Genomic DNA, 14,906 nt, shown 5'->3' on the forward strand with positions numbered 1-14,906 from the left:
AACTATTGACAGTTTTTATGCATTTTCATCTGTTGTTAAAGCAGTTGTTACATGTCATAAATAGTACTTTTTGTCATTGACCAGCTCTAAAAACGAATTGTTTTATTACTCAAAGAATTCTAGTTACTCTCCCTTGATTTATAAAGGGGTGTGTGTATTCCCCCACGTAGCTGGCATTCGGCAGCCTAGCACCTTCTATTCAGAGAACAGGAAACCTTGTGTGACAGTATAAATGGCCCAGAACAGTCACAGATGCAAAGATGGCAGAAAACACAGTGTGTTCAGATTGCTGGCTTCAGGAAAGGAATGCTTCCTTCTGCAGAAGACAGTCGCTGTTGGTTGCATCCGCATGAGAATCCTGCGAGGAGTGATGGGAAAAGAAGACAAGGTCAAAAAAGGGAAAAGAGAAAAAGCAGTGTAGAGGGTTAGCTACTTGCCCCAGTATTGTGACGATGGCAGACTGCCGTGAATAAGTTAGAAGAAGAAAGGACAAATAGTCGCCTACGGCAGTCCTTAGATTCACGCATGTCATTGGAACTTCTGTTAAAAGGCACATTCTGATTCACTGGGTCCAGGTTTGGGCCTGAGAGTCTGTATTTTAACAAACTCCCAGCTGGTGATGATGTTAATGCTGTTAACCCTGAGATCACACTTCAAGTAGCAGGGGTCTATGGTGTTTTTATTTGTGGCTTTTGTGTGTGTGGAGGTGAGTATGGTTATTTTTGTAAGTACCAGTAATGATAGCTGCATTCAATTCAGGATGCGTTGGAGATTGGCCTAGTGAGTAACCTGACTTATATTTGTGCTGAATTTATGAAGGATGAGATGTGTACTGTTTACAGAAAATGTACTGAAGTTTTATTTGTTGAAACAACACTCATTTCTTTTAAAAGGTATATAGGCTATATAGCAGTGAGACCGTGAATGGAGTAGCCTTTTCCTAAGGATTAGAGACCTTCCCTTTTGTCATCAATGTCCTCTGCCCTTTAGGGGGCGGCATTATCTGCCATCACTGATGCCCGTGGCATGGATGAATAGAAAAGGCAGAGCGGGTAGAGTGGTGTGTTGCACTGCAATCGGTATTGTCCATTGGGGAGACCTTGTGGCCTCCACATTTACCAGATAGCATAGGTTCACGAAATCCTCACATTTCACTTGCTAAGTGTGGATACCCTTAGGCTGGTAACACGATTCTTTTTTTGAGAGAGAGAGAGACAGACAGAGAGGAAGACACAGGATCTGAAGCAGGCTGCAGGCTCTGAGCTGTCAGCATAGAGCCCGATGCGGGGCTGGAACTCACGAACTGTGAGATCATGACCCGAGCCGAAGTCAGACGCTTAACCGACTGAGCCACCCAGGCGCCCCTTACAACACGATTCTTAAGTACTTGTTATAGTGCTATTCTTTCCCATTCCTTAGTCAGTTTGTGTAGATTATTATAGTGGGATAATAAGTCTTGATATCTGGTGGCATAGGTGTTGTATGTATCCTTCTTAATTACTCTTTTTGCCAGAAGTATCTTGGCTACTCTTGGCTCTTTATATAAAATTCTAAGTTCAACTTATTGGGGAAAATTGGGGGAAGAAACACCAGTTGGGGATTTTGAAGAGCATTTCATGGAATCTGTTGGTGCATTTGGGGGAGAATCGCCATCCTCCTGAAGTAGATGGAATTTAAAAAGTATATATCCTCGGTTGCCTGGCTGGCTCAGTCCATCGGGCATGTGACTCTTGATCTTGGGGCGGTGAGTTTGAGCCCCACATTGGGTATAGAGATTACTTCAAAAAAAAGTGTATATCCTTATGGGAAAGAAATTAGGTTCTTAGACACCATACACGATGATTAGTTCCAAATGGGTTAAGGATTTTAAATGCCAAAAATTAAGCTTGAATAATTTTAGATAGTTAGATTTATTTAGATAATAAGTGAATATTTTTCTAAATTGGGGTTAACGGAAGGATTTCTTACAAAAAGCATTATCAGAGACAGGATTGCAAAAATTGGCTGTGTTAAAATTAACTTACTGTTCAGCAAAAGACATTAAAAAATTGGGAAGAATATATTTCCCACAAACAGAATATGTAGTTTCAAGGCTATCTAAGGAATACCTACAAATGAATACAAAAAGGACAAATAACCCGATGGAAAACTGGGCAAGAGACATTTAAGAGGCATTTTGTAGAAGTGGAAAAACATGAAGATTCAAAGATCTGCCTTAACATAAAGGTACATAAACATATAAAGAGATGTTCAACTTTATTAGTGATCAGGGAAATGCAAATCTGGACCACAGTGAGATGCGATTTTATGTCCATTGTAGTGGCATAAATTTAAGAATTCTGGTTGTACTTAGTTTTGGAGAGGATGTGCATCTATATCTACATGAACCTCTTATAAATCGCTGATGGGAGAATAAATTTGCCAGCCACTCTGGAAAACAGTTTGGCATTGTCTTGTGAAATAGACCATTAATCACTGCCTAGCAGTCCCACTCCTGGGTTTGCACCCAGAGAAATTCTTGCATGTGTCTACCAGGAAACACATAGGGCAGTGTTCGTATCATTGTAAGTAATAAAGTCTGGAAACAACCCAAATGCCCATTGCCTTGAGAATGGATCAAATATGTTGTGTGTGGTATATTTTTAAGTGGAATGTGACCAGTGGGCCAAATCTGGCAAGGCCGGTTTTTGTACTGCCCACAGATAAGAATGGTTTTACATTTTTAAAGTGTTTAAAAAAAGAAAATGACACAACAGACACAGTATGTGGCCCACAAAGCCTGAAATACTTACTTTTGGCCATTTACAGAAAAGGTTTGCTGCTCCCTGATCTGGCAGACAATTTGGATGAGTTCCAGCAATCTAATCTACAGCTGTGCTGTCCAAAATGGGGCAGCCATTAGCTACGTGTAGCTATTTAAGCTTAAATTAATTTAAATTCAAGAAAATGAAAAATTCACATCAGTTGTACTAGCCACAACAAAGTCAAAACGATTCTTTAAGGACCACACACAGATGAGATAAAGAGGGGAGAGCAAAGGAATTGTGAGCCCAGGATTCAGGATTGTGATTACCTTGAATCCGGGAGGGCAGGGGGAGTTTCCAGCTCACGGTGGAGTTACAGATAGTGTGTGCAGACTGGAAGCTTCTTGGAACTGTCACAGCCCACAGTCCATCTACTTTGCAAAAATATTTTACAAAAAGAAAATTATTTTTCCTGGAGGAATTTCTCTAAGGTTGTTTTTAATAGCTGTAAGCCTATGGCCTGTAAGGATGCTTGGAATGTTTTGATAGGCCACAAGGTGTCGCTCTTGCTCTTGAAATTGACTGCATCATTTCCTTCTGTGAAAGGTTCGTAAGGCTGCTGTCTTATCTGTTAGTGTTGATTGAACCTTGAAATAGACTCATTTGCTCCAAACCTAAAATTGCAACAGTTCCCCTCTCACTCACAAAAAATCCTGAGTGCTGCTTGTTCTAATTTGGGTAACCATTTCAGTAGAGTAGCTCGTGTGTATTTTTCAGAAAAGTAAAACTCGATGGTGTTGGTTTCTAAAGTTTTTCCAAAAACATTTAAAAATTTTTAATAAAATTAGATTAAGGGGTGCCTGGCTGGCCCAGTGGGTGGAGCCTAAGACTCTTGATGTCAGGGTTGTGACTTTGAGTCCCCATGTTGGGGGGAGAGTTTACTTAAAAAAAAAAAAAAAAAAAAAAGATGTATTTTTTCCCTACCCTAAATTATTTACTTACTCTCCTATCACAACTGGAAGAGAGACAAGGTTGGCAGAGTAGCATGACACAAAAATAATTTAAAGAAAATCTTGTACTATAATATTTGGTGTTTGAAAATGTATTCCATAGTTCTTACTGTATTTCCTCCAGCCATAAATCAAAGGTTTTCATTGTACTTCCTAATTGTAAAGTGCTTATTAATTTTAGCTGGAGGAAAGCAGGAATGTTCAGAAGCAAATGAAGATTTTGCAGAAGAAACAAGCCCAGATCGTGAAAGAGAAAGTTCATTTGCAGAGTGAGCACAGCAAGGCTATCTTGGCAAGAAGCAAACTAGAGTCTCTTTGCCGGGAACTTCAGCGTCACAATAAGACATTAAAGGTTAGTTGGTTAAGTTTTCTGTTTTTCAAGGGGTACTGACTCTGACGTAGCTTGCTTTATAATTACTGTGTACATATTTAAAATAAATGCTTCTCTCTGCCTGGAGACAGATACCAGCCACATTCTACTGTTTTGCTTGGCCTGATGCTTCTTAATGAACCTCATACCTGGTCATGGGGAATCTAATTGAGATTGATATTTAGACGACAGCTTTCCTGCCTGGAGTCCTGGCTTAGGAAGCTCAGAGCTGCAAGTTTTCTGCTGAGCACTGATGTAGTTAATTACCACGTATGAAAAGTTGAAGTGAAATGAGAAGCTGAGGAGAAACAGAGTTGAGGCAGAGACTGAGCCTGGGAAGGGAAAACACCTGCTGAGCTCCTTAAGGGCTATTAATCAGCTACATTGCCAAACCACCCTTGCCTCCCCCCCCCCCCCCCCCCCCCAGCTGCTAAGTACTTTTAGAATAGCGCTCAAATCTTGGCTGAATATAAAGGAAGACGGAGCAGGTACCCAAAGATGAATTGGTGCCAGTAGGGGAAGAAGGAAAAAGAGCCAGAGACATGGAGAGGCAGGCCTGCCCTCATGTACAGCTTTGGTACGATTTTGACTAAGCAGGATCTCTCATCAAACTGCCCCAGCACAGCAAATGCCCAAGGCCCTAGAATATAGTTGCACTCAGGAAATGGATCTTCACCTACTGTGGGAGCTGTTAGTTTTTTTGGCTTTTGAATCCTTCCTTGTATTTACATAATCATTAAAGTAGGTATGTTTTTCTTGTAGCAAATCAACATTTTGATTGGACTGATAGCTGTTTAGACATATAGAAGTCTTTTAACACTTGTATCTTAGCAAGTGTTGAAAGTAAGCTTTTTAAGATACAGGTTTCTTTTGTCCCTTGGCTTCTAGGGAGTAGTGTAACCAAGAAGGTAAGCTGCAAGGAGGAGTCTCTCGGCAGGCTGGTTTCAGATACTGCTGTGTAACTGGCCGGGAGGGTGGAGGGAGCTGGCTGTGTGGGGAAGCAGCTCCTTACTTAGCTTTCAGTACAGCGAATTATTCTATCTACTCAGGCAAAGCTGCTGGCTTATTACATGAGAACATTCTGGTCACAAATACAGGGAAGGAATACTTTAGGGTAGCAATAAATGAACCCCTGTGGCAGCAGCTTCTTTTATGAGCATCTTCTCTATAGGTCTATACCATTAACAGAACTTATTTTGGATAATAAGGAAGAAAACATGCAGCAGGCACGAGAGGAGGAAGAAAGACGTAAGGAAGCCACCGCACACTTCCAAATTACTTTAAATGAAATCCAAGCACAGCTCGAACAACATGACATACACAACGCCAAGCTCCGCCAGGAAAACATCGAACTGGGAGAGAAGCTTAAGAAGCTCATTGAACAGTACGCACTGAGAGAGGAGGTAAAGCCATTTTCTGGGTGTAGACAGCTCATTATCAGCAAGGATTTTTCACCATTCACGACTGAAGGAAAACTGCCATCACAGGAGGTTTAGGGACTTCTGTATGCATAGGGGGAGCCGGACATTTCATGGGAGAAGCTCAACCACCATGGGAACAGGAGTCTTGGGGTCATCACTTAGATAGTGGAGAGTCCATGGATTCGGGGAGGTGAGGCAATTTCTTGGAGATGTGTTAAGTACTACTTGACTTCCATGTAATACTAGAAGATTGTGTTTTTAGCATGCAGGTTTTTCCCCTTATCTAGACTAATAATAAATATTTGGCCTCCAAATATGCTGTAACTCAGATATATGTGACAATTTGGACAGTCTATATTACCACCGTATTACACCTGTGTTTCACATTTCTTTTTTTTTTTTTTAATTTTTTTTTTTAATGTTTTATTTATTTTTGAAGGAGAGAGAGAGAGAGAGAGCGTGAGCGGGGGACGCGCAGAGAGAGAGGGAGACAGAATCCAAAACAAGCTCCAGGCCCTGAGCTGTCAGCACAGAGCCCGACGCGGGGCTTGAATTCACAGACCACGAGATCATGACCTGAGCCAAAGTCGGACACTCAACTGACTGAGCCACCCAGGCGCCCCTCACATTTCTTTTTATTTTACTTATTTTATTTTATTAAAAATTTTTTTAACATTCATTGTGGAGAGAGTGTGAGGGGGGAGGGGCAGAGAGAGAGACAGACAGACAGACAGAATCTGAAGCCGGCTCCAGGCTCTGAGCTGTCAGCACAGAGCCCGATGTAGGGCTCGAACCCATGAATTGTGAGACCATGACCTGAGCCAAAGTTGGACGCTTAACCCACTGAGCCACCCAGGCACCGCTCACATTTCTTTTCAAATGGGGGCTTTATATTATGTGAGAGGATAAGAAAGAACCTATTTCTCAACTCTCCTACCCATTAAAGTAAAAAATTGACTGGAAGGATCCATGCCTGCTGATCTTGATCATTGGCCTCCAGCTAAGACTTTTTCAAGCCAGTCAGGAAGTTCACAGGTGCTGTCTGTGTTAAAAGCAAATAGGCGATGGCCTGTTTTCTAAGGTTCCTTACTTTTGGAGGTCAAATGGGCAGGACTAGAGGCATCAGGCTTTTAAAAAGCCTTTGAAAAGCCTTTGAAGTTAGGGAAATGTGCTTCTGTGTGTGTTGTAGCCCTACACAAACAAGTAGATTAAAATAGCTGATTAACATTAAACAATAAGATGAGCACCTCTGTGGGTCACTTTATCCAGTTTTGAAGGCAAAACTTTAGATCATATTAACTTAACTTTCAGCCCTTCAGAAGCTGTTATTTAAAAGATTTTTGTTTCTGTTTTTTTTTTTTTTCTTTTTTAAATGTTTATTTTTGAGAGAGTACAAGCAGGGGAGAGGCAGAGAGAGAGGATCCAACGCAGGCTCAGTGGTGACAGCACAGAGCCCGATGTGGGGCTCAAGGTCACAAGCTGTGAGATCATGACCTGAGCCGAAGTCAGATGTTTAACCTACTGAGCCACCCAGGCACCCCTAAAAGAATTTCTTTTTAATCACTCTCTCTGCCTTTTGCTTTTTGTTGTTGTTGTTGTTAATGGAGAATTACACACTTAACGGTAGAGAGTATATTACCTGGTTTCAGCAGGTGAAACCATAGTTTCAGCTTTATTCCCATCACCTTGCCCTGGATTATTTTGACACAACTTCAAGGTGTCCTGTTTATTCCATTCATATGTATTTGACGGTGTACCTCAAAAAAGACAAGGGATGCTTTTTTTAAAAAATTTTTTTTAATGTTTGTTTATTTTTGAGAGAGAGAGACAGAGTGCGAGCAGGGCAGGGGCAGAGAGAGGAGGAGACAGCAGGCTCCAGGCTCTGAGCTGCCGGCATAGAGCCCAAAGCAGGGCTCAAATCCACCAAGTGTGAGATCGTGACCTGAGTTGAAGTCGGATGCTCAACCGACTGAGCCAGCCAGATGCCCCATGGGATGCTTTTTTCAAGCACAACCACATTTTCATACCTAAGAGAATTAAAACAATTACTTAACATTTAATATTGAGTCATTATTCAATTTCTGTGGTTCCCCCATGCCCCCCACCCCCCTTTTAAGCTATTTGAATCAAGGTCTAAATAAAGTCTGTTTCACTGGTTGATAGGTCTCAAGTCTGTAACATGAAGATTTCCTTTTCACTCTTTTTCCTTTTTGTAAAAATTTTTTTACTTAAAAAAATTTTTTTAATGTTTATTTTTTGAGGGAGAGAGAGAGAGGGGCAGACTGCAAGCGGGGGAGGAGCAGAGAGAGAGAGACGGAGAGACCAAATCAGAAGCAGACTCTAGGCTCTGAGTTGTTAGCACAGAGCCCGATGCGGGGCTCGAACCCAAGAACCGCGAGATCATGACCTGAGCCAAAGTCCAATGCTTAACTGACTGAGCCACCCAGGCGCCCCAACTCTTTTTCCTCTTAAGGGGTTTATCGAAGGAACTTTTTTGTCTTAGAGAATAAATTTTGTATTAGATTATAAACCTCTCAATTTTCTTAAAATTACTCTTTTAGTTTTGTTTAATATGACAGTCTGCCACATTATAGATGTAGAACACTTGAAAATTCTGAATGTTTAAATCACATTACGTGTGAGACTTCCTTATTTTGAATGTAATCAGATGTTCTTTGGTCAGGAAGAGTTACTTTCTGCATCTGAGAAGGGATGTTCTGATGACTTTATTGTACATAAATAACCACCTGACAATTTCATTTGGAAACCATAGCAACCTTTTACCAAATTTTAGTATGTGCTAGGCACCAAGCACCTTACGTAGTGTAACCATTGCACCGGGTCTTACAATTCTGCCGCAGAGTGTGGTTCTCCCCGCTTAGAAGAGGGAACAGAGATTCAGCAACAGAGAGATTTGTCCAGGGCCACACACTAGCCAGAATTTGATCGGGGCCACATCACAGCGTGCTGCCTCCATCTGAGAAATTTGGGGAAATTTAAGATTTGCGGAGAAAAATACCTAGGAATTATGTGTACGATGCACGGCGTTAACAGTTTGATCTCTTTATCCGTATTTTTCTTGATACACTTTAAGCCTCGTTTTCATTGTAGGGCAGAAATAGGAAGTACAGGTGTGTGGCTGATGAGGCTTCTCGACAGCCCAACTCCAAAAGGGAAGGGGTACAGGGTAGTAGCCAGAAGGCTCCTTTCCTGCAAGTGTGGGAGGGTCTGCAGTGTGATGTAAGGCACACGCTTCTCCAAGCGCATGGACCCGGTGTCCTCAGCTGTGGTGGAAGAGCAGGGTGATCGTGAGCGTGGTATCGTAACTTGTGTTGTTGCCCCATCATTGTGTTCCTGTTTCATTAAGTGATGGAAGAAATCTTACTTCTCCCATAGCATATTGATAAAGTGTTCAAACATAAGGAGTTACAGCAGCAGCTTGTGGATGCCAAGCTTCAGCAGACGACACAGCTAATAAAAGAAGCTGATGAAAAACATCAAAGAGAGAGAGAGTTTGTAAGTTCTCTTTCTTAACAAAAAATTTGTCGAAATTGGACCAAAGCCATTTGAAGCATTGAAACTTATTCTACATTTAATACGGCACCCGGGTCATGCTAACTGGTTTTTTGTTCTAGATTGAGAAGGGCATGTGTGTCTCAGAACGCATTTGGCTTTTATTTCCATTTTTTATACAGAAGATACACTGAAGAGTTTAGACCAACTAGTGGAAAGACCTGCACTCATTTGACTTTTCCATGCTTAGAATAATAGTCACCAAGTTCCAGAATTATACCAGTATTTAGCGGTTCAGTTTAATATCAAGCTTACCGAACACTAGTCTCATATATTGTTATATTTTGTCTTTAAGTAACTTGAAAGTAGGGAAACTATTTGTCTACTTATTCTGGCATAATATTCTGATAAAATTTTAACAGAATTCTCTCTACCTAATCACTCAGCATCGTTCCCAGAGTGTATGTTCAGACTATATTTCCCGTCAGTAATTATGAATACCATGGAATCTCACTGGGTATGTACATTTAACACACGCAAATTCGACTCTATATGCTTAACCAAAACCAACCAACCAACTGGGAGATGATTATGGCAGTGAGGACTGTTCCATCCAGCTTCTGCGGAAGTACCGTAGGTGTTGAGGCTAGCCTGCTCTGAAGACTTGGTTCGTCAATGCCCCTCATGGTGTGAACTTACCGTGTTGAGTGTGAGCCTAGGCTTAGGAGAGAAAGATTTTTCATACAGCACGATCCTTCTGTGTGAACTGATAATGCTGTCCTGTGCGTGATGGAAGAAACGGTTGTCATTTCCAAAGCAGGAGTATGAATTTTGTACATTCACACACGCACATGCCTACGTTGCACGTTTATACTTTGTGATTGGTTTAATATCTTTTCCAGGCTTATTTGGACTATGTGTGACATTTTACTTCAGGGACTGAATTTCAACAGTTGTTGACTATGCAACCTCGCTATATAATTTTCCTGAAAACTCAAATATATAAATTAAAGCACTCATCCACTTCTCCCCTGCTTTTTAAAAAGTGATCAGAAACTGGTGTCTGATTTCACTGCTTTGCTCCATACCCTTTCGCTCTGCCTCATCTTGGTTCTCAAGGAGTACCGTGGTTTTCTAAGTCACTTAGATAAATGTCAAGATTCTGAGCCCTGTTTTCTAATACCAGACTTGTCTTTTCACCTGAAACATAACAATTTAACCCTGAGTTTTGTAAACCTATTATTAGGCCTCTAGCGGTACTCTTTCTAAGCAGTAAAAGATGATTCCAACATTCCTTAGTGTTAACAAGGGGAACAGATTGAAGACGATAGGTAATGAGCAGTTGATGTAACAAATATTTATAGGCTTGTAGTTTTTGCTAAAAAAATGAGTGGAAGGATTAAGCCAGACTCTGATCATTTGACATAATAGTCATATTTGTAATTACTATTAGTATTCTGCCAGAATGTTTCTGTTTTCTAGTTATTAAAAGAAGCAACAGAATCAAGGCACAAATATGAACAAATGAAACAGCAAGAAGTACAACTAAAACAGCAGGTAACTTGACAGCAGGGGGTAGCGGCATTTGTAAGAAAAATCTGTGGTTCATTTGATATGTATCTTGAATTTTCTCTAAGATGCTCATGCTTATTCCCAGCCAGAACTGAGAGTAGATCACGTGTCCCTCCTGGAGTTTTCCTCTTCGCTTAGGGTGACCAGCTCATCCTGACTTGCCCAGGACTTTCCTGGTTTTAGCATTCAGAGTCCCGTGTCCCTGGAAATACTTAGGTCTCAGGCAGACCGGGACAATTGGGATGCTGTCTGCAGTGCCCCCTTTCCAGTAGCCCAGGTATTTCCTCCCTTTCCCAGTCTGTTCCCATGTGTGTCTGCTGATTTCCAACTAAAGAAAACCTGAGAAATCTTCAGATTGTAGCTCTTTTGTATTAAGATGAATTATACAAAATTGCTGGTACTTCTTTGACCTACAAAAATGGCAATTTCATATAGTTGAACCTAAAATCTTTAGAATTTTGTGCGGTGAGCACGTAACAGGCAGTTTTAAAAACTGTCAACCACCGTACAGTTCTACTCCTAGATAGAGCTGTGGAGGTGGTGGTTTTCATGGGGGTCCTTCCTACTTTTCTTTCTTTTCTTTTTCTTTTTTATTGTTTATTTTTGAGAGAGAGCACGAGCAGGGGAGAGGCAGAGATAGAAAGAGACACAGATTCAGAAGCAGGCTCCAGGCTCTGAGCTGTCAGCACAGAGCCCAACACAGGGCTTGAACCCATGAAGGGCGAGATCATGACCTGAGCTGAAGTCGGAGGCTTAACTGACTGAGCCACCCGGGTCCCCCCTGCTTTTTTCTTTTCAAGTATACGATAACGTTATTGTTAAGCATAGTCACCATGCTGTACATTAGATCCTCAGAACTTACTCATCTCCTAATTGAAAGTTTTTGCCCTTTGACCATCATATTCAGGTATCCCCCTCCCATCAGCCCCTGACAACACTATTCCACTTTCTGTTGGAGTTCAGCTTTCTTAGATTCTGTATGTAACTGAGATCATACAGTGTTTTTTCTCCGTCTGGCGTATTTCACCTAGCATAATGCCCTGAAAGCCCATCCATATTATCACAAACGGCAACATTTCTTTTTTTTAAGTGGCTGATTAATACTCTATTGTGTATATGTACCACATTTTCTTTATTCATCTCTTTGTGGGCACTTAGGTTGTTTCTTTATCTTGGCTATTTTGAATAATGCTGCAGTGAACACAGGAGTGCATAGATCTGTTTGAGATAGTGATTTCATCTCCTTTGGATATACAGTATACCTGGATGTAGGATTCCTAGATCATATGTTGTATTTTTAATTTTTTGAGGATCCTCTGTACTGATTTAATGGTGGCTGCACCCATTTACATCCCCACCAGCAGTGCACAGGAATTCCCTTTTCTTCATACCCTCGCCAGTGTTTATTATCTCTTGTCTGTTTTATAATAGCCATCCTGACGGGTGTGAGATGACCTCTCATTGTGGTGTCGATGTGCGTTTCCCTGATGAATCGTGATGTTGGAGCACCTTTTCATGTTCCTGTTGGCCATCTGTGTGTCGTCCTTGGAAAAATGTCTATACAGGCCCTCTGCCCATGTTGAAATTGGACTATATTTGTTTTTTGCTATCAAGTTATATGAATTCCCTTAGATACTTTGTATACTAACTCTTATTGGGTATGTGGTTTGCAGATATTTTTTCCCATTCCATAGGTTGCCTTTTCATTTTGTTGATTGTTTCTTTTGCTGTGCAGAAGCTTTTTTAGTTCAGTGTAGTCTTCACTTACTAATTTTTCCTTGTGTTGCTTGTGCTTTTGGTATCATAACCAAAATTTCCAAGACTATTGTTGGGGAGTTTTTTCAACCTATGTTTTCTTCCAGGAGTTTTATGGTTTTGGGTCTTATGTTTAAGTCCTTAATTTTTGTGAGTAATGTAAGATAGGGGTCCAGTTTTCCCAACGCTATTTATTGAAGAGACTGTCCTTTCCCCATTGGGTATTCTTGGCTCCCTTGTCAAATATTAGTTGACCATATTTGTATGGGTTTATTTCTGGGCTCTCAGCTCTGTTCCATTGGTCTATGTCTCTCATTTTATGCCAGTAGCATACTGTTTTGATTACTTAGCTTGTAGTATACTTTGAAGTCAGGGAGCGTGATGCCTCTCTGTCCAGCTTTGTTGTTTCTCAAGATTGCTTTGGTTATTCTGGCTCTTTTGTGGTTCCATTTGAATTTTAGGATTACTTTTTCTGTAAAAATGCCATTGTGATTTTGATAAGGATTAAATGTAGATGGCTTTGGGTAGTATGGATACTTTAATTATACTGACTTTTGATCCATGAACACAGGGTATCTTTCCATTTTGTGTTCTTCAAGTTTTTTCATCAGTGTCTTAGTTTTCAGCATGTAGATCTTTCATATCCTTGGTTAAATTTATTTCTAAGTATTTTCTTGAATTTGATGCTATTGTAAATAGGAGTTCTGGTTGTTTTTTTTCTTTTTGGTAACAGTTTTTTGGTGGAGTCTTCAGGATTTTCTGTGCATAAGATTGTGTCATCAGAAAACAGATATAATTTTACTTCTTCCTTTCTGATTCAGATGCCTTTTATTTTTCTTGCCTAATTACTTTGGCTAGGAATTCTAGTACTTGTGTTAAATAGAAGTGGTGAGAGTGGGCATGCTTGTCTTATTCTGATCTTAGAAGGAAAGCTTGAAACCTTTAGCTGTGGGTCTATCACATATGGCCTTTATTATGTTGAAGTATGTTCGTTCTGTACCCCATTTGTTGAGTGTTTATATCATCAATGGGTGTCGTATTTTGTGAGATGTTTTCTCTGTATCTATTGAGATGATCATATGGTTTTTCTCCTTTATTCTGTTAATGTGAAATATCACGTTTATTGATTTGTGTATGTTGAGCCATCATCCTTGCATCATCACTGGGATGAATCCCATTTGATTTATGGTATGTGATCTTTTTAATGTGCTTTTCGATTTGGTTTGCTAGTATTTTGTTGATTGTTGAGAATTTTTGCAAGTTTATCCATCAGGGATTTTGGCCTGTAGTTTTCTTATAGTATTCGTATCTGGCTTTGATTTCAGGGTAAATGGTGACCTTACATAAAAAAAAAAGTTGGGGAGTGTCCATTTTCTTCCGTTTTCTGAAAGAGTTTGAGAAGAGTTGGCATTCGCTCTTCTTTAAGTGTTTGGTGGAATTCATCCATGAAACCATGTGGGCCGAGGCATTTCTATGTTGCTTCCCTATTTTCCAACCCAGACCCCTTAGTTTTGTCCTAATGCAAACCTTTCTTGGTGTTTGTCTTCTGTGGAGTAAGGCTAGCAGACGCCGCCTCCCCACTCAAAGAAAAGATAGAGAGGGGCGCCTGGGTGGCGCAGTCGGTTAAGCGACCGACATCAGCCAGGTCACGATCTCGCAGTCCGTGAGTTCGAGCCCCGCGTCAGGCTCTGGGCTGATGGCTCAGAGCCTGGAGCCTGTTTCCGATTCTGTGTCTCCCTCTCTCTCTGCCCCGCCCCCGTTCATGCTCTGTCTCTCTCTGTCCCAAAAATAAAAAAAAATAAAAAAAAAAAAAAAGAAAAGATAGAGAAAAGACTTCCTGTGTCTTTATGGACAGGTGAAATTAGGTATTTACCTGTAGTTCACCCTTTTCCAAGTAACTAGATTATATTCAGTTGAAGAAAGTATTACCTATTTTATTATATAATAAACCTGTTTTAATGTAAGGACTCTAAATTAGTTCCAAAATGCATTGATACATTGAGACTGCTGTGAATCTTTATGACCACCTCTTTTTCAATGCTTTTTGTCTTCAGGCCTGTTTTACAGTGTGGTGATTGATACTCATTTCCTATGAAGTTAGACTCACTTTAGAGTGAAAATTCAAGAAGTCTTTTGAACTTCCCACTATAACTTAGGATTGTGGTAGATTGCTTGTAGGAAATTTGAACCCCTTATTAGCTCCATAAACTCTGCTGTCCGTGTAAGTGGAGAAGAGAATTGATACGGAAAAGGTATATAAAGTCTATCTATGTACAGCTTTGGAAAATAGACTTGAAAAAATTTTTTTAATATTTGTTTTTGAGGGAGAGAGAGAGAAAGAGCGAGCGAGCAGGGGAGGGGCAGAGAGGGACACAGGATCCAAAGCAGGCTTTGCACTGATGGCAGAGAGCCTGACACATGGCTCGAACTCTAGAACTGCAAGATCGTGACCTGAGCCAAAGTCAGACGCTCAACTGAATGAGCCATCCAGGCGCCCCTGGAAAATAGACTTGAGCGTGGG

General features: G+C 40.7%; 1 protein-coding gene across 1 annotated transcript in view; it reads left to right on the forward strand.

Annotated features, from left to right (window-relative positions):
• TXLNG (taxilin gamma) overlaps positions 1–14,906 on the forward strand; it is a 55,192-nt gene that overhangs the window by 31,934 nt on the left and 8,352 nt on the right. Inside the window, exons 4-7 of the mRNA XM_047843339.1 lie at positions 3,936–4,106; positions 5,333–5,527; positions 8,942–9,061; positions 10,541–10,615. Of these exons, the coding sequence (XP_047699295.1) occupies positions 3,936–4,106; positions 5,333–5,527; positions 8,942–9,061; positions 10,541–10,615 (561 nt within the window). The remainder of the gene's footprint in view (positions 1–3,935; positions 4,107–5,332; positions 5,528–8,941; positions 9,062–10,540; positions 10,616–14,906) is intronic.

The sequence above is a fragment of the Prionailurus viverrinus genome, chromosome X (genome assembly GCF_022837055.1).
Source record: "Prionailurus viverrinus isolate Anna chromosome X, UM_Priviv_1.0, whole genome shotgun sequence".
Classification (NCBI taxonomy): domain Eukaryota; kingdom Metazoa; phylum Chordata; class Mammalia; order Carnivora; family Felidae; genus Prionailurus; species Prionailurus viverrinus.